At 41.6% G+C, this 26,603-nt stretch overlaps 1 protein-coding gene across 7 annotated transcripts in view; it reads right to left on the bottom strand.

Annotated features, from left to right (window-relative positions):
• PDE1C (phosphodiesterase 1C) overlaps nt 1-26,603 on the bottom strand; it is a 505,372-nt gene that overhangs the window by 367,150 nt on the left and 111,619 nt on the right. For all 7 annotated transcript variants that reach the window (XR_014137301.1, XM_078440786.2, XM_078440784.2 and 4 more), the window contains exon 3: nt 16,777-16,948. Coding sequence is in view for 6 of the 7 variants with exons in the window: in XM_078440786.2 (XP_078296912.1) it covers nt 16,777-16,948 (172 nt within the window). In the remaining variant the exon portion in view is untranslated. The remainder of the gene's footprint in view (nt 1-16,776; nt 16,949-26,603) is intronic.

Raw genomic sequence — 26,603 nt, forward strand, 5'->3', positions numbered from 1 at the left:
CATCCAGAGGGGCAGGTGGAACCATTCAAACTCAACTGGCTTCCACACTGAGATGCCATCTCACAGCAGTCAGAGTGGCTAAAATGAACAAATCAAGAAACTAGAGATGCTGGAGAGGATGTGGAGAAACGGGAACTGTCTTGCACTGTAGGTGGGAATGCAAATTGGTGCAGCCACTCTGGAAAACAGTGTGGAGGTTCCTCACAAAATTAAAAATAGATCTACCCTACAACCCAGCAATAGCACTGCTAGGAATTCACCCAAGGGATACAGGAGTGCTGAGGCATAGGGGCACATGTACCGCAATGTTTATAGCAGTGCTTTCAACAATAGCCAAATTATGGAAAGAGCCTAAATGTCCATCAACTGATGAATGGATAAAGAAGATGTGGTCTATATATATAATGGAATACTACTTGGCAATGAGAAAGAATGAAATCATGCCATTTGCGGCAACATGGTTGGAACTGAAAGGTATTATGCTAAGTGAAATAAGTCAGTCAGAGGAAGACAGATAGTCTATGTTTTCACTCATATGTGGATCTTGAAAAACATAACAGAAGACCATGGGGGAAGGGAAGGGGAAAAAAAGAGTTACAAACAGAGAGCGAGGGAGGCAAACCATAAGAGACTCTTAAATACAGAGAACAAACTGAGGGTTGATGGGGAGTTGTGGGAGAGGGAAAAATGAGTGATGGGCACTGAGGAGGGCACTTGTTGGGATGAGCACTGGGTGTTGTATGTAAGCCAATTTGACAATAAATTATATTAAAAAAAACAACTGGCTTCACAGATGTATACAAATGTCAAACTCATCCATTTGAATATTTAAACATGTGCAGTTTTTTTTCTATACCAATTATATCTTAATAAAGCTGTTGGTAGAAATACAGTAACCATTGATTTACCTTTATATTTCTTCCACTAAACTCTAAGGTCCTTGAAGACAGGAACCTTCATGAGGTGTTTCCTAGGCATATGTTACCTCTTCTCCTTTGCCCCCAACTCCTTGCCCAAGAACAATTTATGACTCCGTTCTCTGTGCTCCTGCTTCTAGCTAGGGACTCAAGTGACTGGAAGGCACAAAGGCTCTGGGGCCAAAACGTTACAGGTTTAACTCTTGGCTATGCTCTTTCTCAGCTGTGTGCCCATAGGCAAATCATTCACTTTTTCTGAACATTACTTTGCTAATATGTAAAAGAGGGATGATACCTACTAGGAGCAAAACAAAAAATGACTATATTACTCCCCTGAGCAGTATGCTAGCAAAAGACACAGAAACCGTCAGCATAGGCACCATATGGCTTTAATGAAAGGGCAGGTTACCTTGAAAATAATAATAATACTCAATTCCAAGTTGGGAGAAATGAGCACTGTCACACTCAATCTAAGGGGTTCAGTGCTGATTGGAATTGCTGGAAGAAGCCCCAGCGGAAGAGATTACTTAGGGCTCTTCTGTGATGTGGTTTTTCGAATCAAGATGCCCTTTGAATCAGTGTTTCCACTGCTAGTTATCTACCCTTAGGATACAGCAATATCTAGATGCACAAAGATTTTTATCATAACATTCCTTTCATGAGTGAAAAATTGCGGGGGGGGGGGGGAGGGTGGAACCTGGGCCGCTCAGTTGGTTAAGCGTCCAACTTCAGCGCAGGTCATGACCTCAAGGTTCGAGGGTTCAAGCACTGCATCAAGCTCTCTGCTGTCAGCATGAAGCCCACTTCGGATCCTCTGTCCCCCTCTCTCTCTGCCCCTCCTCCGCTCATTCTCTGTCTCTTTCTTTCTCCCTCTCTCTCCCTCCCTCCCTCCCTCTCTCAAAAATAAACATTTAAAAAAAAAAGTGAAAAACTGGGAACAACCTAAATGTCCAACACACATTCACATACACACATTATGTGGCAACACAGAAAAATGCTTAAGATAAAATGTTCAGTGAAAAAAAAAAATCAGGATACAAAATTGTATCCACACCATAACTGCAACTATAAGAATAAGGCATAGATAGACTTCAGGAAGGATGCCAAAATGATAGCACAAATTATATTCAGGAGGGGTTTTTTTTTCTTCTTTTACCATTTATCAAATGTTCTACAAGGTAAGTACATTATTTTTATGACAAAATTTCCTTTTGGAAAGATGAAGAAAGGAGGGCTGGTGACTAAGAAACTGAGGCAATGTCTCAAAGTCAGTTTATCCCGAAGGTGGTGAAAACATGTCAGCCACTGAAATAGTAAGTAAAAATAGTCAGTGCCTAGCAGGCTTCTGAAAACTTCCACGTATCACATTCCCAAAAGAAAACATGCACTTCGCCTGCATTCTGTTGAATTGGCTTTTGGAGAAAGACAACACAAGGAACATTTGGTGACACTTCAGTTATCGAAAATGGCATGGACATATGGCATCTCGAAGGGTGGGAGAGCTCATTCTGTGATCATTCCAAAACTCAAGACGCCCGTTCCAGAAACATACTGTAAGAAAGGAGCAAAGTCTATCTGGTAGCTGTGGTCAGGAAAGGCCTTCATGGTCATTGGAAAAATGGTGCCCTGTGGAATATTTTAAAATACCAAGGTACTGTGGCTGTGGGAGGACATAGAGGAGGAAGGGAAGACCAGGGAGTCTGTGGTGTAGGCAGAGCAGTCGTTCTCACCCTGCTGAACTCAGCTTAACCAGAGAGGCTTTTAAAACCTACAGCTGCCAGGGCCCCACGCCAGGGATGCCGGTTTAATCACTTGTGAGTATACTGTGCAGCCTGGATTAAGACCCACTGAAATAGAAGGTAGATAATAAATCTGAAGAGAATAGAGACCGCTGAGTGTGGTAAAGGGCAAGGTTTTCAACTGGGAGAAGATGAAATTACATCACAGAGGGAATTCACTTGTGGTTACTGGTGACGCCATTGATTTTGTTCATTAAGTTAGAAAAGAGATAGAATTTTATAATTCATTTGCTCTACTTTCTCTTAGGTAGACTCTCTCTCTCTCTCTCTCTCTCTCTCACACACACACACACACACACACACACACACACACACACACCTCAATAAGTTGAGTTAGTGCCAAATATCAGAATTCCTGGTAACATTTTGTAAGCTTTAAAACTACAATTAATAGGGCACCTGGGTGGCTTAGTTGCTTAAGCATCTGACTTTGGCTCAGGTCATGATCTCACAGCCCGTGAGTTCGAGCCCCACCTTGGGCTCTGTGCTAACAGCTCAGAGCCTAGAGCCTGCTTCGGATTCTGTATCTCCCGCTCTCTCTCTGCCCCTTCCCCATGTGCGCTCACTCTTCTCTCTCTCTCAAAAATAAAAAAACATTAAAAAAAATTTTTAACTACAATTAATAGATATTAGGGACTATACTAAGTCTATTTAACCTGTTTAAAAAATGATTGCAGATACAAAACAAGTTGCAAAAATAGTACAGAGAATTCCTACGTACCAATCATCCAGTTTCCACAAATAACATCACACACAACGACAACACATGATCAAAACCAGGAGGTTGACATTGACACAGTACAATTCCCTGGACTCCAACCACACTCAGATTTCAGGAGTGTGTTTTGTGCTAGCTGTTTTTATTTTTTTTAATTATTATTTTTTTTTTATTAAACGTTTGTATTTATTTTTGAGACAGAGAGAGACAGAGCATGAACGGGGGAGGGTCACAGAGAGAGGGAGACACAGAATCTGAAACAGGCTCCAGGCTCTGAGCTGTCAGCACAGAGCCCGACGCGGGGCTCGAACTCACGGACTGTGAGATCATGACCTGAGCCGAAGTCGGACACTCAACCGACCATGCCACCCAGGCGCCCCTGTGCTAGCTGTTTTTACATATACTTTCTCATTCCACCCTTCCATCATTACTACTTCCATTTTGCAGAAAAGAAAACTGAGGCCAAGAGTAACTTTCCCGAGGTGGTGAGTGACATCGTTGGGACAGAAATAAGGCTTTGTCTGATTCCAAGCTCCAGTTCTATGTTACCTTCCTCTACCAGGTCTGTGAACTACACAGAGCACACCACCGTGGTTCACAGCCCCTAGAGAGAAAGGGCTCTAGCAAGACCCCAGGGAGACGCTGGTGATAGCCCACGGGCCTCGCAAGTATGTAGGCTCGGGCCAGGAGAGCAGGAAGTCTTAAGAAGAACTTTCTAGGTCTCCAGATGAGCAACTAAAGCTGCATTCACAGGCAGCTTTTGAATAAAGTAAGGCAGGAGGAAGGGGCAGGCAGGCACCCACGGCAGCAGGCCAGTTGGTGATGTGAGAGTCCACACTCAGCACCAAGAAATGGCAGGAAATGAAGTAAGCAGACTGATGTTGGCACCTAGCATTGGATCAGGGTGACAGGGAGGCAGGCAGCAGGAGCCTAACTAGAAAATAGGTCCACACTAGCAACAAAACCGGAAGACACAGACCCATTCCTCAGTGCTAGACTAAGAAAGCAATGTGGCCTAGTGACTAAAATGTGGGTTCTAAAGCCAGACTGTCTGGCTTTAAACCCCAGACCTACTGACTAGTGGTATGAGCTGGGATCAGTGAACTGCTTTATGCTTCCATTTCTCCATCTGTAGCTATTATTATTATTATGCACAATTTGACTACGCAGGGATTAAAATGAAAATGTTAGAAACAAAAGAGAGGCAGGGGGTACCTCAAAGATCCTAGATGTCAGAACAGCAACTCAGTGCTAAAGGACATGTGAACATGGCTACTAAAGTCAGATAAAGTTAATTCCTTTATACAACACAGGGCCTAGAGCAAAGTATACATATTCCAAGAGCATTAAACAGGATGTTAATGCTGAATCATATTACCCACTAATTATCAAGCACCTGCTGATGCCAGACACTGTGCTCATTGCTCAACATGTATAACCTTCCTTGACTCCCCATGGGTATCCCATGAGGAAAAGAATATATAATCCCATTAAAGAGATGAAAAAACTGAGCCTCAATTTAGACTGCATGTTCAAGGTCACACAGCAGGCAAGGAGTGAAGCTGAGTTAAAACCAGAGCTCAAACATTCTCACTATACCTCACTGATTAGATACAGGCAACTCTTTGGACCGGTGGTTGTCACGGTCATCAGACACCGGCCAGCAGGAGCAGGAAGCAGAGAGTAGTGTGTTATGGCAGGAAGAGATAAGGAGAAAAGAATTGGAGACCCTGCTTAAAGTCCAGATAATATGGAACTCCTTTCTCTGGCTAAGTAATACCTTTCCAACCTACTCCACATGACTCTCTCCACTCTGCAATTCCCCATAATTCTTGTGGCACCAACAGGTTCAGGTAAAGAAAGACATTGCCTGCCACCATATCATAGGACCCCAAAGAGGCTCTACTAACGGGGTAGGGGTTTAGACTCTGGATTTTCTGATACATATCTTCATATTCCAGGTGAAGCTAATTTCTGCCCATTAGAGTCAACGCATTTGAGACTGCAAGACCACTCATACCACCTCTCTGCTTGGCCTTTGTGGTTTTCCTCTCATAGTTAAATCCCGGGGCTCCAGGTGTGATGAAGACACAATGGCTTATAAAACATTGAGTGAAAGAAGAATCCAGAGTCTGTATTGATACTAAAATCTAGACAGAGATGGAGAAAGGGAAGGGAAGGGAAGGGAAAGCTCTTGTCCATAGTCAAAGGTCATTCCATCGGTGGAGCAGGGATGACAGAGTTGGAAATCACCATTAACTCAGGCAAGAATCACAAAGTGGAGCTAAAACCACTGCATAAATGTTTGTTAGCGAAAAGGCTACACTAAATAGTCTCAAAGTATCTTCCCACAGATAACCTATTACTTACACAAAGGGAAAGGTAACTTTACAGTGGAGAAATGGGGGAACAACCTCAACCAAATGCTCAAGATTAACATCACCAGTAACGGAAGCAATAGGCAATCTTTTCCCCTACTGCTGCCCTGAGAAGGACACAGTATCACTTATGTAGTATTCTTGTCAACGCGAATAAACTGAAGCAAACCACAAGGCAATGATCAGGCAATCCCTAACTGAGGAACATTCTGCAAAACAAAACACATGACCTGTTTGCTTCCAAATGTTAATGTCATGAAAGACAAAGAAAGGCTGAGAAACTGCTTCAAATTAAAGGAGATAAATGAGACATGACAATTCAATGTAACGTGTGCTTCAGGAATGGGTCCTGGGCCAGAAGGAAAGATTGCCATAAAAGACATTATGGGAACATTTGGCGAAATTAGAATATCGGCTGTATATAGTAGTATATAGTAATCATATTATATTAATATTAAGCTTCCTGAGTTTGAGAATTCTACTGTGGCCATGTAAGAAAAAGGTTTCTTCCAAAGAAACTCAAACTGAAACTGAAAGGTCATGATGTCCACAACTTAGGGTCAAGAAATTCAGAAAAAAAGATAGATTCTGATATGAAATGGGATGGGATGGGATGGGATGGGATGGGATGGGATGGGATGGGATGGGATGGGATGGGATGGGATGGCATGGGATGGCATGGGATGGCATGGGATGGGGTGGGATGAGATGAGATAAACATTTGATAGCAAGTAAGCAAATGTGACTCCAGGTAGAGGTTTGACAGTTGTTCATTTTACTAGTCTTGCAAATTTCTTGGAGGTATAAAATTTGTCAAAATCACCTTTTTTAAAACAAATGCAAAGACATTTCTTAAATACAGGGACCTGTAAATTGACTTAGAGTTAGACAAGATAAACTTGGTCAGTGCTACCCTTGGAAACTTAACCATGGAAACTCAACCCTGACATAGCCAGTCAGTCAAGGATAGAATAAGTGGCCCAACATTGAAGAAACACATAATTTAACAAGTATAATCCAACCCCCCTTCATACATCTTTCTCTAATTCTAAATCTGGACCATTTTCTAAGAATGAAAATGATGAACAGATCAAAGTTTGGGATCCATAATCCAAGACTGTTATTTGATTCACATCTTCCTGCTTTTGACTTTGCAGACAGGGTTCAAGTCATGCTCTTGGCAGTTTGCAATGTGCCTGCCTCCAAGTACTTGAGCCCCATCACCATAGCCAGAATTATCACCTCTTCCAAATGAGGACAAGCGTGTCTGCAGCTCATGTTCAAATAACAATCCTTCCCCCAACTAAGCTAACCCCCAGGGTCTGGAGGTAATTTATTGTAGCAAATTCACTTCTGGCTGCACTTAACACTAATCAATAAATGGGGAGCAGCTAGGTTATAGATATGGGGCTGTCTATTCAATAACCATTAGCTACTACTGCATTTAGAAGTAATAAATTAAAAAAAAAAAAAAGGTCTCTGTTCCAAAGCATGTGGAAAAACATATTTTCACAGGTTTCTTCCCCAAATTGCCCATGTACCTCCTCCAGGCACCATAGGTGCTCAGACCCCATGCTACTCTCTATCTCCATTATTCCACCTCTGCTGAAGGCCAGAAACCTTCGTTTTGATGCTCTTTGTATAGGGGACTGAGGCATGGAAATATAATTCCTAGTTTTGTAACTTAATGAAAAATGTAGTCTCTTTCTGCGACTCCAGAGATTTTACAAGAGCTCCAAAGATCTTTGCCTATGGAATAAAACTGAACCTTACTCCCTCAGTAACAAGGCCCTTCCATATTTGGTCCCAGCTTTACCTTTCCAACACTGCCTCCCTTTCACAAGCCTCAGACACAAATCCAGCAGCTCCTCCAACACTGGCCATGTCTTCCTGCCTCCCGACCTTGGCTCGCACTGTTCTTTTTGCTTCCCTCTTATGTCCACCATAAATGGGTGGTCCAGGGTGGCCCATATCATGGTTACACCAAGCGCTATTCATCATATTCATCAATCCATGTGGAGTCCAGGAGGGCGGAGCATGCCCTGGTCTAGTTCACTCCATGTGACTCCAGTGCATGGCACAGGATGTGACTGAAGGGTGGGCACTTGAATGGGAAAAGACAGCATCCGGCATTAGAGAGATTCTAATAAGAAAGAAACTGCCCTAATTAGCAAAGTCAAAAACCCTGCCCTAATGCTGGGAACAAAATTTCTATAGAGTAAAACACAGGGTCACAATTATCATGAGGTTGATAATGTAACCAGGAACCCCGCACTGCAAAGGGCAGGGACCAATAACCAATCAAAGGATATCACAGTTTGCATCATCACTGGACACAGTTTTAAAGGGCTTTTCTTTATTTTTCTTCAGGTACTTTAATTTGACTTTAAAAAAACAAATGCAGTAAAGTCATTCATCACTGAAAATTTATAAGGAATAACATATGGCGCTTTTGAGAAATTTCCCAGTGCAGGGTCCCATATCAGTTAGCCAATCTATCTCTTTACCTCACCTGCTATTAAGACTTAGCCCAAAGCCTGGAACTGGGGAGATGAAGGATATAATGCAGGAGAAGTGGAAAGCCAGGGTCCAGCTTTTCTGGCTCAGAGAATTATAGGGAGAAGGGAAACTGGGGCAGAAGAGGCACAGGGGTGAGATCTGTATGTCTTTTTCTCTCTCTAGAAGGACATCTACCCACAAACCAGAGGGTCCACATCCAAGTACACACAGTGGCCAGTAATGCTAGGTAGTGGGAGGCTAGGTTTTATCTTTCCCAAGTTGTCTCTCAGGTTCTGAGAGGTTTGACCAGGCCCCAGATGCTCCCACGAGCTCCTGAGGCCAGACCTCAGAAATGACCTGAGACGGTGATGAAGAGTTGGCCAGTGAGGCCGACATGGGGACAAAGTAGCCAAGGGCGGAAGGCTGGACCAACTGATTCAGAACCATATTAAATTTTTTAAATATTTTTTAATGTTTATTTAATTTTAAGAGAGAGACAGACAGACAGACAGACCACAAGCAGGGGAGGGGCAGAGAAAGAGGGAGACACAGAATCTGAAGCAGGCTCCAGGCTCTGAGCTGTTAGCACAGAGCCCAACGCGGGGCTCAAACTCACAAACCATGAGATCATGACCTGAGCCAAAGTCAGACACTTAACCAGTTGAGGCACCCAAGCGCCCCCAGAACCATAACAGAATCACAACCAGGCCTCAATAGATCCAAAGCTCTGCCAGGGGAGGGGTGGGGGTGGGGGTGGGGAGGCCTTCCTTCACTTAAGACAAAACATCAGGGATTCCCTGCATACTTGAGGTCTCTGTGTGGCCTAGGGCAGAAGTTCCTGTTGCTAGTCAGGAGGCACAAAAGGTTGATCCACACATCACACTGGCAAGGAAATTTAGATAGAGGTTCCAAGAGTGTCCCAGCCCTCCTCCCCCACATGACAGTACTGAAGCTACTTGACCCTCCCTGTAGGGTTATTCTAGGATGAATCGCTTACACTTTGTGTACAATGTTCTTCTGGGAGTTATTCTGAGGGATGTACACTGAGGATACCTCAGATAAAGTCCATTCCTGTGGCTGGAAAGATGGATTCTCCAAAAGCCCAGTAAGAACATGTCAGGTCTGAAGAAGGATGCACTCTCTAGGGAAACTCAGCCCTAGGGACAAGTCCACTGGCTGGAAACTGGAGTGTGTCCATAAGCAAATCATCTGTACAATGTTCAACATTTTTGAACAGCTGTATTTTGGATATGATTTAAAATTCTCCGCTCTTACATTGTAGTTTCTTTAGTGGATCCAAATGTTTCAGCAAAGTCTCTTATAGGCAATGAAAGTACAAGATACTAAAGGAAATTGTGGCTTGTCCCATATTTACCCCAGCGCTAGTGCCCACGGGGAAGGTACAACATCAACTACAAAATGTAAAATCAAATAGAGAAAGACTGGCCCAGGCTTTCTAGGCCAGTAGCCTTGGAGCTGTGCCCACAGCACAGAGCGAGCAGTGATCAGCCAGCAGAGGATCACAGTGAGATGGGAGACTGTGTTAGCCCAGGTCTTCTCTGAGAGGCAGTTACCGAGACATGCAAGAAATCTATCAGCGGGAACATCTGTAAGAGAAAATGGGGAAGAAACCAGAGAGGCTGGGAGAGTAGGGATACAGGTCTGACACCCAGTGAAGGAGAGAAGGAAGGAATATTGAGTAGAAGTATCTTAGACCACAGTGCAGTTCCAAAGAAAGTTCAGCAAGGCCATCATGGAGTCTTCAAGCCAATGTCAGCATTAGAGAAGTCCCATGTCTTCCAGGAATGGCCAGTCTTAGCATCTCTGATGCTCTCAGTCACTGGCTGAGAGAACACTTGGTAAACACAGCCTCAGCCATCACCAAAACAAATTTCTCACACAGAACATGGAGCCTTGGGACAAGTATACTCTCTGTGGCTGGAGATGTGAAAGGTGCATGGCTGCCATAAGGATAAATCTCCTCTTCTCCAAAATACCAGGGAAGGACCAAGAATAATGCAAGAAAAATAGTGTCTGTATGATACATGCTTTGTCAATTTCTAACACTAAAAACTCTGTCCATAAAAACTTACTTACAAAAAGAAGCCCAAATATTTCCCTTATGGGAAGCCAACTTTGCAATACAAACTCCTCTGAGTTATAAAAAAAAACAAAAACAAAAACTCAGAATTAATTCTTTCATTTTCCCCTTCGCAAACTTGAGGAAGGCTCTACAATTTGTATTAGCAAAGACCAGAAGGGGAAAATGTCAACTCCAGGGAGGCAGCACTAAGTCAGGGAAGTAGGTGTCCCCAAAAGTCCCAGTGGGTGACCAACATACGGTGATAGAGAAAGATGTGTGACCAGACTTCTCACAAGCTAATTGGGAATTTTAACCCATGACTCATCCCGGGGTGGGGTCCGAAGCGGCAGGGGCCGCCACCCCACACCATGCCCTATCATCAGCCAGATTGCACATTTCCTGAAAGTAATCAAGTCAGAAACTGGCTTCTTGGCAGTAGCCCCTGGTGGAAAAATGACTGCCAAAAACAAAAATGAGGATGAGTTCAACGATTTAATTCTGCATGGAAAACACAATCCGTTAAATGGGATCTGACAAGGCCTTAATCTCATCCATAGCTGAGGGCGTTGGCTCAATGCGGTTCTGCTCTCTGCAACATATTCTTAGTAAGCTATGTATAGAATCAGGAACACTTTTGCCAAAGCCCAAATAAGTCCATTCTAAGTGGGAAGAGAGGCGTATCAAGCCCCCAATGATTCTCTGGGGATTTAGCATGCTATTCTTCCAAATGCAAAATTATCAAAGCTTGGTAACTCAACCCATGTTGAAAGTCACACAGTTCAAGGTAAGTAACAAAAATGGCCAATGCACTGGATGGCTTCAGAATCTCTGCTAGTGTCTAAGGAGGTCAGGTCAGGACAGCCTTACTCATAAGGCACCCATGGGGCTCCTATTCCCACCCTGGGGTTCATTGCACAACCCAGTCACATAAGAAGGGGTCAAGGTGTGGAGGATCAATCCACTCCTAAACAGGTTTTTGGAAACTGGAAGAGAAGGAATTAAGGGCTGTCACATTCATTAGCTCTCTTAATCCTAGCAACAGTCCTATGTTGCTATTTTGGTTTCCATTTGTAAAATGAGGAAATTGAGATTCAAAACCATGACTCAAACCACATAGGTTAGAAGAGCATTTGCAAACTCATACCTGTAGTATTCCAAAACCTATGGCTTTCTACTCAGAGGGTGGTCCTCAGACCATGACATCTCTTGAGAGTTTGTTTGAAATGCAGATTCCCAGGTTGCAACACAGACTTACTGAATCTGGATCTGAATTTAATAGGATCCCCAAAGGAATTCATTCATAAAGTATGAGAAACACTGCCTTTAAAGCGGTCCTATCCAAAAGCATGGGTGGATTAAAAACATAAATTTGAACTAGAAAAAGGATTTAGTACAAAAGAACAGGGTAGGTCTCACAGGAGAAGCATCAAACTATATATCCAAATTGCCACATCCAAATTAGCAGAGCCAATGATGCTATCTTATTCACCAACAACAAACCCAGAAGCCAAGGTGATGTGGCAGTAGTAGAAGGTGGTGGAGAGGTCATAGCTTTGGAGTCAGGTGGACTGAGCTGAAATTTCTAGCTCTGCCACCTGCTGAGTGACTTTGGGTAAACTGTTTGATCTCTCTGAACCTGTTTCCTGACCTGTACCACTGGGATTACAATACTCACTTGTAACCTTGGGAGATTAAATGAGCAAATGAATGTACAGTTCCTGGCCATAGCAGATGCTCAATTAACATCAGTTTCTTTGCCTCCCAGTGCAATCTGGACTGGGTCTCACCTTTGCAAGTGTGCACACTAGAGGCTGGGGACAGAAAACGCTCCCAGCAGCCAGTTCTTTCCTGTTCTCTGGGTCCTCAGGTGGCAGGTACTGAGTCCTATCACTAATCAGACTAGTTGGGCTTGTCCGTCTTCCTCAAGCTCCAGATTCAGCTTTCTCTCTCACCTCTTTTAAGAAAAACCTGAGCAGAACAGGCTCAAAGAGACAGGTCATGAAGAAGAAGGAAATCAGGCATCTCTGTATAATTCCCAGGAGTATCTATTTTCCAGACACTGAAGCTTTTTTTCTTATGTTCCCACATTTTTCTTTTCAAAAGTCTCTGGTCTTGAAAGCAGAATTTTCATGCCAGAGGCTTAGCAAATTTTCAGACCCCACGGGGTCTGCACCTGGAGCCACAACACCCAACCTGATCCTATTTGCTCTGTGTGTTTATGCTCAAATGCACGTAAGGTTTCCAGTGAGAGCTGAGTAGGAATAGGAGATTAGCACTTCCAGAGCACATTCTGGGTGCCAGATACTGGGCTTGTCTCTCTCATTTATATTAGCTCCTTTAAACCCTCCCTCCAACCCCAGGAAGTAGGCATCTTTATCCTTATTTCAAAGATGAAGAAACTGAGACCGGATTAGATAAATGACCTGCTCAAGTTAACACAGCAAAATATTTCTGAGCTCCAGGGATTATTCAATATCATATGGTCCAGAGATTCTCTAACTGTGGTCCCTGGACCAGCAGCATTGGCACCACCTTATTAGAAAGGTATATCCTAGGACCCCACCCAGACCTGGGGATGAGTCCAACAATCTGTTTCCATAACCCTCCAAGTAACTGTAATGCATACCCATGTTTGAGATCCACTGTTCTTGTCTACCCTCAGATGTGACAGTTAAGAGAACAGACACTCAAAGAGATGATGCTATTTGCCTTGGTAACAGAATCCAGACTAAAGCCCAGGACAGTCACTTTCAGAAGTTGAATTTTCCTAACTGGGTACCTTCGAATGTCCCTTTCATGAGGAGTAAAGACTAAAGTCCATAGTAAAACAGCACAAAACTATGCTATCTTCCAGCGATATTGGCTGGAATTTGAAAGTGCACAAAAATGAGGAGACCCTTCCCTCCATGCACTGCTATCTTTCCCTCGAGACTCTGCTGAACCACATGCTCTGAGACATGGAACATCCGCGTCATCACCACTGCCCAGCCAAGAGGAGGACTAGAGGGGAGAGTGTCATGGAACGTATTCAGGATGGAGACGGCATTTACACACACCTCAGCCATCAACTTATAAGCCTTGGAGGAAAGAGGCCATGCCTCTCATTTTCTAAAATCCTTATTTCTAAATCTGTGTGTCAAATTCTCACTTTCTGCTACACCCTCTCACATTATTGCTAACTGACATAAACAGAGAGTGTTGACCACCAGTGGAAGTCATTTGGAAGGGGAGCTATCCTGAAGCCCCATTTGCATCACAGGCATGCTTTTTTATGTGCGTTTATACGTGATATATTTACTTGGGGTGGGATTCCAGGGGCTGATAAAGACTAGGTAGGACCTAAAGTCTACCCAAGCTACCCCTTGTTTCTGCCATTGGTGACCACCAACTGACAAGCAATTGTCCGTATGAGTTTGTGTTTGAATTTAATCAGAACCATGGGCGCTACCTCTCTGGGCCAGTTTCTCTATTTCTAAAATGGGCATCATCTTTGGGTGGTTAGGCCCATGCCTGGCAACATAAGAGTCCTATTGTTATTGTTGTTGTAACAGGGAGCCTAGGGGGAGTTTTAAACATACAAATTTCTGAAACTTTTTTGAAAAACACCTACCATTCATAAACGTATGAACACTTCCTACCTTATTTCTTTGGAAATAGAGACTGGAATTTACCTTTAGGGCAGACTGTCCCTTTAATCTAAAAGGAATTACGTGAATGGAAATATTATGCAAATAGAAAACAAGCATACACTCTTTGTCCTGGGAGTGGCTTGTATGCAATCATCACCACACACTTGCAAAGAACTAGAAACGATTTCTAGGGAAAGTGATATGAAGCATCTATCTGATCCCTCCCTTCTGAGGATCCACATCGTTAGAATATGTCTGAGACATTGTGGTAGTGCTGAAGCCGGGTGTCAGGAAAGAACAAAAGAAGCCAGCCAGAGGAGGTATCACAAGAAAGAGGAGATGTGGACTGGACACCAACTTAGAACTTCACTGAGATCAGAGAGTCCACACTCAGCGTGAGACCCCATTGCCCTGGCAAGTGGCAGGAGGTAGAGCGGGCAAAGGGCTAAGTCTTTAAGCCTGTCACTAAGCCTGGAGTCCCTGGGGACAGTCAGGGAGCTGAGCCCCAAGACTAGACTTCCTAATAATTAGGCACATTGGGTTTACTGTCATTGCAGTTTGGATCTTATTTGATAATAAAAGCTGATGACCATATTTCATGGCCCAGGATTCCTAATGCCCTCCAAGTGTGAACAAGGAGAAAGAGAAGGGAGTAACCAAAATTGCCAAATCTTCCCAGATTTCCCAGAGTTACTAATACTGGGAAGTCAGCAATTCTCAGGGTTTTTCACTCTAGTGAAATGGCCGGTGAGGGGGAGAACACATAAGTGATATATTACTATTGGCATTATTTAAAATCCAGCTACAACTCATCTCTTTCTTTGCAATCCAAAAAGCATATAGAAAACAAGTGGCATTATTACAAGGGTAACCTTGATTCTGCTCTAATTATTTCTTGATAAATAAACTGTTTCCACATGTTAATACTTGGCTTGTGATCACTTGTGTACACAGAATCTCACAATGATGTGACTACCACAGTTAAGAACAATTGCATTAGAGAATATTTACCCTCTAACATTCCCATTGAAATCACTTATCTTCTTCAGAAGAAAGGATGGTGCCAGAATAACACACGATTGTATTAAGGAGACAAATAAATGAATAACCAATGCCAATGGATTTCTAGCTTCAATTGCTGAAGGGTTGGCATATTTACACCTGCTGTGTTTTTCTTACTGCACCAAGTGTTAACAAGGAACTAAAAATAAAGCCCGACCTTAACAAACATAATTGAATTTTTTTTCTGAAACCCAGACATTGATGCATAATACAACTAGCAGATCAAATGAAGTTCGTGGTCAGCAATACATTTTCTCTATTGAGGAGCATTGAATGCAAAGAGAAGAGATGATGGTAATAGAGTTGGCAAGCAAATGAGATGTTCTTTTCATGAGAGTGCCTCTTTAGCTGTTCCCTGAAGAGGACAATGAACCTGGTCTGGGCTAGAAGGAGTAGCTACAAGAAGACGGCATGTGAGGAGTGACTCTACCAGAGACGCTCCAAAATGAGAACACACAGCCCAAGAAAGCCATTCACCCTCCCCTCCCCCACCAGTCATGTGCAGAGAATTGCAGGTTCATGGAAGTTATTTCTCTCTACTTGAGTGGGTTTTATTTTATGTAAAACCTCACAATGCAGTCACCAAACCCTTAGTAGGAATAAGAAAAGCATTTGCTTTGCAATTCTTGTCCCGCCACTGCATCAGTCACACTACATAAAGAAATCCAAACCCCTATTCATCACTGCTTTTCAGAGCTCATCTATAATTCAGTCGACACTAAGAACCTTCACACAATGAAACGGCTTTTACTGAGCGATTACACACATCACCTGGATGCAAAAAAGAGTACGTTTTTCATGGATGCCAAGAGTTGTCTAAGTGGTTTATGGGAGAAGAAAAGCAAGGTTTGTATGTCCTACTGGCCATGTGGAGAGCAGGAAAGCCTTATATAACGAAAAGAAAAGTGAAGAAGTAAAATTAGGGTAACAGGGAGAAAGGAGGGGAGGAAGGCAGGATGGCAAAAAAAAAATTAAACCTTAATTTCTGAAACCAGCATTGCTGTGTATTTCAAAAGTGAGTTTGAAAGACCCATTCGGGGGGAGGAAATCACTTTTATACACCATGTCCCGTACTCAGATTGATTTTTATGCGATACGGAGGAAAGGTAAGTGCTAGAGTCGTGATGAAGTGGAGCCCAAGACAAGAAGAAAACACGAGAGGCCTCTGCAGAAGAGTCGAGACCAAATGATGAACAAGATCAGAGTCAGCAGCCACCTGGGAAAACACACAAGGAAGATCTTTGCTTCCTTTCAGGAGGCAGCAGCTCTCACATCTCTTATCACTTAGAAACCCTCCCCCAGCCAGAGACTCTAAAGACACAGGGCTGAATTCATTCCCACCACATGCTTTTTCTCTGTGCACTTATCTCCATGCGTCATCCTCTTTTGAAGCAAAAGACTCATTAATCCAATTCAAATTGCCAACATCAGTAAATCCTTTGCCTCAGCATTTAAATGCCAATACCAATTAAATACCAACAGCAACTTAACTACTGATGGGATCTGCGCTACATTCAGGAAATCCAGCCAGAAGTCCAGCTAGCATTAATTCCAACACTCCTTCATCAATTCTAATTTACTCAGTGCAAAAAAATGAGGTAATTTTCTGGCCACGCCGACGATGCATCCAACTGGATTGAAATAACTCGGCAGCAAATAAGAAGGAACAGATTGATTGCAATCCACCAAACCTGAAGGATGTCTTCACCAAGGCTTCTGGGCTGTCGAGCTGAGGCAATTCATCAGCTAAGATTTCTTCTGGTGGTCGGGGGTCATGGACGATGGTTGGCCGTGGCTTTTCCTTGGCATTCCCCGTGAGCCCGTCAATGAGGGAGTTCCACAGACAGTTCTGCGACTTAGACCCTGAGGTGTGAGGGGGGAAAAAGTGTGCAGTCAATTACATACCAACAGCATGCCCTGCCTTACCCAACTCAGGATTTTCAGAAGCAAAGCAGGGAAACTTCCCTATTTCTCATGATCTCCTACATTCAGAGGGTTCCAAGAGATATTGGTCAGGCAAATTAGGGAGTAACCAGGACTTCTTAAATTTATATGCAGAAAATAGGCTAATACCCTGAATATTTTGACCCACAGCTAAATATTAAGGGTATATATCTTGTCTCATTTCAGTGGTGATCAACTCCAACTCCTAATAGAGCTATAGGTATTTACTTATATATTTATTCAGCAATTGGAAGTTTACAAAGGACTACCATTCTAGAGAAGAGTAGGATGTTAAGACACAAGTCTCCCTTATGAACTCAGCTTGCCTAAAGCCCAAGTTTCAAGACTCCATTCTGTGGAGACATCCACCCCACATAGGACCCCACCTTTAGAAACCAGAACTCTAGGCAGGTTGATCTTCTAGAAGATCAAGACCCAAGAAAAACTATACTGCATGTTTACTGATACTTTACCCGACAAACACTTCAGTCATATGAGATGAATGTTAAAGGCAAACATGAAGTGGCAAGAAGTGTCACAAAATAGGGCAACCAAGGTCAGTATCAATAGGGATAAATTACATTGATATTACGTACAATTGATATGATGTGATGAAAATGGCACTTTAACTCTGTGGTCTTCTTTCCCAAAACACATAGCCCCAGTGTATTAAGCATGCTTCTAGCTTCTATAAACTTGATGCTTTAACATCTGCCCTACATCCATACATTCTTTGTTCAGGACAACTCAGTACTGTATCTGAGTCACCTTGTCTTGGCTTCCTGCCTCCTCAGCTCCCACCTCCTCCCTCCCCTCAACTCTTCAGGAGGAGTCCTTCTTCCAGGGGCATGCTTTTCAAATACAAACCAAACAAATCAGAGCCCATACCTCCAACACCTCCCTCACTGAGCTTTTGCACTCTAGACCACTATTCACTTGCCCAACTCACCCCAGCCCAGGTACCCGAAAACTAGGGACAGCCCCTATGCCCCAGAGCCCACTGAAACTATTCAAACTAGCCAATCCTAGGCCTGCTTACCCTGCCTTGCCCATGACTCCCTACAGAAACCACAATAAAGACTCTTGCTCACATTTTCCTCCACCCTAGCTCTGCCTTATAACTGGCCCCAATGCTTCTCAGCATGGCCTCCATGGTGCGACATGGACCCCCTCTTCAGAGACCTGCAGGTATTAAAAAACTATCTTTTCAATGGCAGTCATCATCAGATTTGCTGGCCCTACCATGCCTAAATAACAATAAAAACCTATCCAAGTACCCAGTCTAGTCATGGGGAAAACATCAGACAAATCCCAACTGAAGGACATTCTGCAAACACCTGACCAATACTCCTCTAAACTATCGAGGTTATCAAAGAACAATGAAAGTCTGAGAAACCATCACGGTCAGGAGGAGACTAAGAAGACATGATGACTAAACACAATGTGGTGTCCTGATGGGATCATGAAACTTAAAAGGACATTAGGTAAAAACTAAGGAAATCTGAATGACGTATGTACTTTAGTCAATAATAATTCATCACTATTATTTCATTAATTGTGACAAATGTACAATATTAATGTGAGATTAGTAATAGGGGAAAACTGGCATGGGGTATGCAGGAACTCCTAGTACTATCTTTGCAAATTTTCTATAAATCTAAAGCTGTTCTAAAATAAAGTTATTATAAAAATACAAATAAATAAAATACTATAAATAAATAGCTATTATAAAAGAAGTCTATGAGCAAAAATAATTTTTTAAGTGGAACCTGATGGTATTACCATTACTATTACCCAATTACCACTGGCTTATGCCAGTTATGCTCTTCCCAAAGGAAGGAAAGTTTTTATCTTTGCACAAAGATACTACTGGGTTTCCAAGTCATGTACCCATAGAGCTGTGTCCATCCAGAAGGGGTTGGCTTTTTCTACCCAATCCATGCAGATGGAGTATCTTTATCTAATTCACACAAAGACTCTTTATGGGGCCTAAGGGGGTGTGCGTGGAGAGGTAAAAAGCATTGCCAGCTAATGCACATTCATGTGATAGGTGGGCAGAGAGTAAGTCTGTATGCACATGGGGATGTCTCCCCAAGACTCTAACCAGCTACCTGAAGCCCACAACAGAAGAAATCACCTGAAGGACAGCTTTGCCACTAAGACCAAAAGAACTTCACACAAAGGAGAGCATCTCAACAAAGATCCCTGAACCTTTACCAAGGACACAAATGGATCAGCACAGAACTCTTCCAACAACCACAGCTATGACTGACCCCCTTAGGATGTCCCACAGGCAAATTACTTTTGTATGAATCAAGAGAAAACTAAAGCACACTAGTGCCAAGAAACATATGCCTCCAACTCTTGAAATGCAGGACAGCTTTTCTGAAGTCCTAACCAAATATCTTAACAAGATCCAGTCCTATTAATGAAGGTCTGGTTCTATGTTAATAAAGGTCTGTTCTATGTTAACTAAGGTCTGGTTCTAAGAGGAAGAACAACAGCAACAGCCTGTTTTCTTAAATTTGATCTAAATGAAGGCTTTACAATAAACTCCTAGCCCATTTCCCTTCAATCTTTTATTTATTCATTCAGTATACACATGTTTAATTCCCTCACTATGTCAGGTTCCATTCTGGGCCCTAGAAATAGAAAGATGAACCCAGAAGCAATCACAATAAATGGGCAATGCACCATAACTAAGGGCAGATGAGTACTCTAGGAGGCAGAGAAGGGCTCACCCACTCTGCTTCAGGGCCCTGGGGAAATCTACACAGAGAACATCACATCTGATATGGTTCTAAAGCAGGAACAGACCTTCAGCAGATGAGAAACAGAGAAAAGAACATTCAGGGCAAGCAGTATGTGCAGAGGTTCAGAAGATAACAAGGTAGCTTGTGAACACTGGAGCAAAGTGAGAGGGGATAAGGTCAAAGGCTGGTTGGACAAGTTGTAAAGTGCCTTGAATAAAATGCTAGTCATTTAGAATGTCTTTTTTTTTTAATTGCCCATAATTTTATTAGCCAAAGAAAATCACAGATGACATTTAATAGAATGTCTTCTTTAGACCAAAACACAAAAAAAAAAAACAAAAACAAAAACAAAAACAAACAAACAAAAAAAAACTAAGGCCATATCTATGTTTGAGAAAAGAGACTGGCACACTATGGAGTGGTGAACTTGTGAAGAATAGCATGGCCACGTGAAAAGGTCGGTGAATCCATATCATCTGTAGATGAAATAAAGTCTTACATGGACTTATGACTAATTCTTAAGTATATAGAGATGAGATTAATAAATTACAAACTCATGTAAAGCACTAATGAATTCATAACAGGGTTTTCACCATTTTCTCAGTGAGTGAATCAGAAGGGTCATCAGAAGGGTCAGGTGACCTAAGCTCTCTCTCCATTAGGGGAGACTGTTATTGATCTCCGCTTTAATTCCACTGTGGTCTGAGAACAGTCATTGCATGATTTCTAGTCTTTTTAATTTTTGTTAAGATGTGTTTTATGATCCAGAATGTAGTCTAATTTGGTGAATGCTCTGTGTGAGTTTGAGAAAAATGTGTATTCTGATATTGTTGGATGAAGCAATCTACAGATGTTGATTACATCCAGTTGATTGATGGTAAAGTCTTTTTTCCTTTTCAAATAAATTTTATTTCATTCATTAAAACAACATCTATATACATAAAGAGTATTATATGCATACAAGAGTTAGTATATGTTCAGGATACAGATCATTCCCAGGCTCCTTGCAATAACTTTATGGTACATTCCCTCTCACTACCCAATCCCAGAGATGAGGAAATCCTTCTAAAGATTTATGATGATACTTTGGAAAAAATATTTCCATATATTTTTCCATATTAGCACCTAAACAACTATCCATTCATAAGGATCATTACTATTAAAATTGATTTGTGATAAAAACTTTAGAGAGTAAAAAAAAAAAACTTATAGCAACTTTTTGATTAAAAAACTTTGTGTTTATTTCTGAGGGGAGGTTTCAGATTTTTATTAGATCTTCACTGGGTCCATAATGCAATACAAAAAGATATATACCGGGGCACCTGGGTGGCTCAGTCGGTTAAGCGGCCAACTTCAGCTCAGGTCATGATCTCGCGGTCTGTGAGTTCGAGCCCCACGTCGGGCTCTGTGCTGACAGCTCAGAGCCTGGAGCCTGTTTCAGATACTGTGTCTCCCTCTCTCTCTGACCCTCCCCCTGTTCATGGTCTGTCTCTCTCTGTCTCAAAAATAAATGTTTAAAAAAAATTTTTTTTAAACAAAAAGATATATACCTCTGATTCAGAGACAGATTTTCCATTCCACTAGATTGATGCTGTAGTGAATTCAACTATGTTCTTGCTGATTTTCTGCCTGCTAAATCCATCCATTTATGAGAAGGGTGTTAGAGTCTCTACCTGTGATAGTGAATTCATTCTATTTCTTTTTGAAGTTCTATTAGTTTTTGCCTCACATATAGTTTGACACTCTGTCGTGTTAGGCACATACACATTAAGGGTTGTTAGGTCTTCTTGGAGAATTGACCCCTGTTTCATTATGCAATTCCCTCTTATCCTTGATAATTTTCCTTGTTTCCTTTCCTTAGAAGTCTGCTCTGTTTGATATTACTGTAACTATTCCCACCTTCTATGGATTAGTACTAGTATGGTGTATTCTTCTCCATCAATTTACTTTTAATCTATATGAGTTTTTATATTTAAAATGGGTTTCTTGTAGGCAATTATAGTTGGGCCTTGTTTTCTGATCCACTCTGACAATCTCTGCTTTAATTGGTGCATTTAGACCCTTGATATTCAAATGATTATTGACACAACTGGATTAATATCTACCACATTCATCACTGTTTTCTATTTTTGCTTTTGTTTTTTGTTCCTATATTTGTCTTCCCTTGTTTTTCTGCCTTGTGTCATTTGAACTGGTTATCTTACACGATTCTATTTTCTCTCTTTCTTAGCATATTGGTTTTAGTTCTTTTTTTAAATGTTTTAATAAAGTCACCCTAGAGTTCACAACATACATTTACAGCTAATTCAAGTCCACTTTCATATACTACCATACCACTTCAAGTCCAGGGTGAGTACCTTATAATAACAAAATAATCCTAATTCCTCCCTCCTGTCCCTTGTAAAATTGCTGTCAGAGATCTTCAGAGGAGCTGTGCGTGATACTCAGAATTATCCCCCTGAGGAATGGAAGAAGGGAATATTTATATGCAAGTTCTCATCCCGGGGACGAGAACCCCACAGGGTATTATAATTATAACCCCATAGGGTATTAATTCTCTAGGCTTTCTGGGTCCACTATGCATGACTGTGGGACATCATCAGAGAATCCCGACATAAATCCAGAGAATCAATTAGGCTAGAGCTTAGAAAGTGGGCCAAGAGGATGTGAAGCTGGGCTCAAGAGGTACTTAATACACAGAGTTCCCACACAGTTTTAGTATCCTAGAAAATACAGCCTGAATCCCCATCTGCTACTCATTCCTGCCTTAGAAGGATCACAACGGCCCTTTACCGTGGCTCTTCCCAAGGCAATGTGATATGGGCCTTTTGGAGTTGAACTCTGAGAGCAGGAAAGAACACTTCCTCTGATTCTCCACAAATGTGGGCAGAGCACTCTCCAGGGATACTGGAAGGGTCTGCTCTGACAAAATGAAAAAAAGAAATTCCCCTGCTCTGATTTATTTTAAGCTGATTTTGAAAGCATGAAATGTTTCTGACTAAATACAGGCAAAAATATGGAAACAGATAGAGTCACACAGGTCTCTCTCAATAATATCAAAAACCCCATGAGGGAAATCAGAGATAAACTAAGCCTTCAGGATACCAAAAATAACGTGGCTCAGGTGCAGGAGATGAGCAACTCCACTCAGCCCACTCAGTGTCATCTGCTTCTGCCCACTCCCCTCCCCTCCCCACCCCTGCTTTCCTGTCTCCTTTGACTTGTTTCTGACTCTCATTTGAAGCTTATTACATTCTCCTTTTCTGTTATTTCCCCTCTGTCCCTGTGATAAATCCTCTCCCTTCTCCTCACAAAGACAACTTCTCACATACCCCATGAACCCTCCAGATTGATTATAAATCTTACAAACTCATAAACTCTGGTAGCAGCATCTGTACCACTGAGTTTATCAAGACAACAAATCCTCAGATTCAGATGTAACAAACATTTGTTCAGTGGTTGCTATGTGCTGGATGTTATTAAGATGTTATTAACCGTCAAATCAACCCTTCAAATTAAATACTATTAAAATACTATCGAATGCTAGGGCATTAAGACTCCAAGAGATCAAATAACCTAGATCACAGAGTTAGAAAACAACAGACTGCTTTGACCCAAAATTCTCACTCCCCTAATCCAGGCCTCCAGGTGATATATCACACTGTTTATATTTTATTTATGAGTAAATAAACATACACATAATGTAGCTCAAGCAGAATGCTCCACACTTGTTATTATGAAACAAATATTCTTTTACATAAGAAATAAGATACACCCTATCTGCAACTGGGGACAGCCTTGATCTTGTTAAGTCTCTTGCAGGAAGCAGTTTGCAGCTTCCTTTAAAGAAGGAAGTTCAGGGGGTGCCTGGGTGGCTCAGTCAGTTCAGCGTCCGACTTCGGCACAGGTCATGATCTCGCGGTTCATGGGTCGGGCTCTGTGCTGACAGCTCGGAGCCTGGAGCCTGCTTCGGATTCTGTGTCTCCCTCTCTCTCTGCCCCTCCCCTGCTCATGCTCTGTCTCTGTCTCTCAAAAATAAATAAATGTAAAAAAATTTAAAAATTAAAAAAAAGAAGAAGAAAGTTCGGGCTGCATGGGGAGATGAATAATGCAAGGTAAGTGTAATGGGTTGAGAAAAGACTTCTTAAGAAAGAAAATGAGATGAGAAGGTTCTAAATCAGAAATAGCTACAGATTCATTCTGAAGTGTGTCTAATGGTGCCAGTCTGATAAACTGCTAGCAGGAGGAATCCAAGGTGATGTGGTGATCCTATTTAAATCTGACAAGTGACTTATCAACTGGGTTCCTGATTAAAAAAAAAAAAAATTACACAAAGATTACACTGGCAAAAGGCTGAGAAATTAGAGTCTTGCAAAAGCACAGAGGAAAGAGGAAATTTAAATCTCCAAAAAGGTAAAAAAAAAAAAAAAATTCTTAGAAAACATCAATGATTCTCAAAATATCTGTGACATGGGTTTGTAGGTATCTCCCCCTTCTGGGGAAGATAAGGGTCCTGAAGTTCCTATAGGGTAGGAAAAATGGGGCTGCAGCACAGAGGTCAGGAATGAACCTAATAAAACCCAGATGAAAAGTTTTGTGCTCACTAAAAACAATAATGGTAACAATAATAATGGAAAAATAAGTATCAATAATGCTTTGAATATCTTTAAATCAGTCACATAGGCACTATTCTTTTACTTTGAATATACTAACCCTTGATTTTGGAAACTTTTCAGAAATTTTGTCTCCTGGCAATTTCAAAAAGATTTTAAAATTGAGGCGCCTGGGTGGCTCAGTCGGTTGGGCATCCGACTTCAGCTCAGGTCATGATCTCACAGCTCGTGAGTTCGAGCCCCGCATCGGGCTCTATGCTGACAGCTCAGAGCCTAGAGCCTGCTTCAGATTCTGTGTCTCCCTCTCTCTCTGCCCTTAACCCACTCGCATCCTGTCTCTGTCTCTCTCAAAAATGAATAAACATTTAAAAAAAATTTTTTTAAAGATTTTAAAATTGAACTCTATTTCTAATATCATACACATGAAGGTAAAAGGGTCTCCTCTATCAAAATGTAAGAATACAACTTGATTTGTAATAACATATTCTAAATTCTCAAAAATGTTAGGGCTTATTTCTGAGTTATCCCTTTAGTTTAACTTGGCTTTTTTAATGATTGTATCACATTATTTTACTTAGTATAGCTTCATAGTATCTATTAATTATCTGACAGGGCAAGACCGCCTCTTTCCTCTTTTTGGCTATTCTTACTTGCTTCAGTCTCTAGGAAAACTTCAGTTAAATCTGTTTGTCAGGGCGCCTGGGTGGTTCAGCAGCCAACTCTTGATTTTGGCTCAGGCTATGATCCCAGGGTCGTGGGATCAAGCACTACATCAGGCTCCATGCTGATCACGGAGCCTGCTTAGGATTCTCTGTCCCTCTCCCCTGCTCTCTGTCTCTCTCAAATAAAAAAAATTTTTTTAATCACTGTCAATTTCTAAAGAGAACTCTTCTTTTTGAATGTATATTGAGATGGTACTTGAGAAAACTATAACTAATTACTTAAGGAGAAGAATTATCATCTTAACAGTATATCATGCTCTCATCCAGGTAGATGACTGGTCCTTTCTGTGTGGAACACTTGTTGTATTGACTTTCTCAAGCACCTTTTCCTCCCTAGTTATAACAGCACCTCTCACTTGATTTTGAGAACATCTCCTCTCATGTTACCCATTCCATGTGAATCTTACAGGCTCTCAGCTATGTTCTCTACTGCTCTGGGTTCAGCGATAAGTCAAGGTAGTGGGTATATGACCCGAACTTGGATAATCACAGATCTTCCCTGGTATTTTCCATCCCAAAACTAAAAGGAAGAGCCTTTTCTTTCTTAGTAGGTTGCTAGTGCAAGCTGCCACATCCCAATACCTGAATAAGCCTAAGAAAATGAAGCTAGTACCCTAAGGAAATCACACAAAACGAATCCTGAGAGTGGCATGTCCCTGGTTGTAATCCCTCGTATCCCCAGACCTACAGCTCTTCCATAGGTCTGTGAACTACTATGGTATCCTTGCAGCAAATCCCACTCTGAGCTTAAAATAGCTTGTACTGAGTTTCTGTCACCTGCCAACAGAAACGTCCTCCCATGTATTCAAGACTTTTATTTCCTTTAGTAAAGTTTAGTTTTCTTTGGTCCTGGCAATTCTTAGTAGGTTTTTTTCTGGGCAGTGTGTATGTTGGTCCACTCTTGTTCACAGAGTACATTTTTAGATTGTATTTTCTAAATCATTTTTACTGGGATATAAAATAGATATTTAGTGTATTTGCTTAACGGTCTGTCTCCTTACTAAACTCTTAACTCTTTTAAAGGATTTCCTTGTTTCTTTGTTTTAGTCTTTCTAAGCACATATGCCATCTACAATAATTTTCCCTTCTCATTTCTAATTGTTATGCCTCCTATTTCTGTTTGGTCTTACTGCATCAGCTAAAACTTTCAGAAGAATTTTAAACCATGCTGGCAATAGCAAGCAATTTTATCATTTTGCTAGCTTCACTTAATTTTCTATTTATGAAATGTCTATAAAATTTTCTGTTGTAGCCTTAATATAAATTTCCCTCTTATAACTGAGTTTTTGATTATCCCAAAAAACACACAATTCAGTAATAATGGCTTTATCATATATTGAGATGATCATGTATTGTTCCCCCCACCCTCTCTCTTTCTCTCTCTCTCCCTCTCCTTTTGACCTATTGACATGTTATATTAATAGCAAAATGGAAAAGAAAAAAAACTTACTTTCCAGATAGAATCAAATTTCCTCAGAGGAACTTT

This window comes from Panthera onca, chromosome A2 (genome assembly GCF_046562875.1).
Source record: "Panthera onca isolate mPanOnc1 chromosome A2, mPanOnc1 haplotype 2, whole genome shotgun sequence".
Taxonomy (NCBI): Eukaryota; Metazoa; Chordata; class Mammalia; order Carnivora; family Felidae; genus Panthera; species Panthera onca.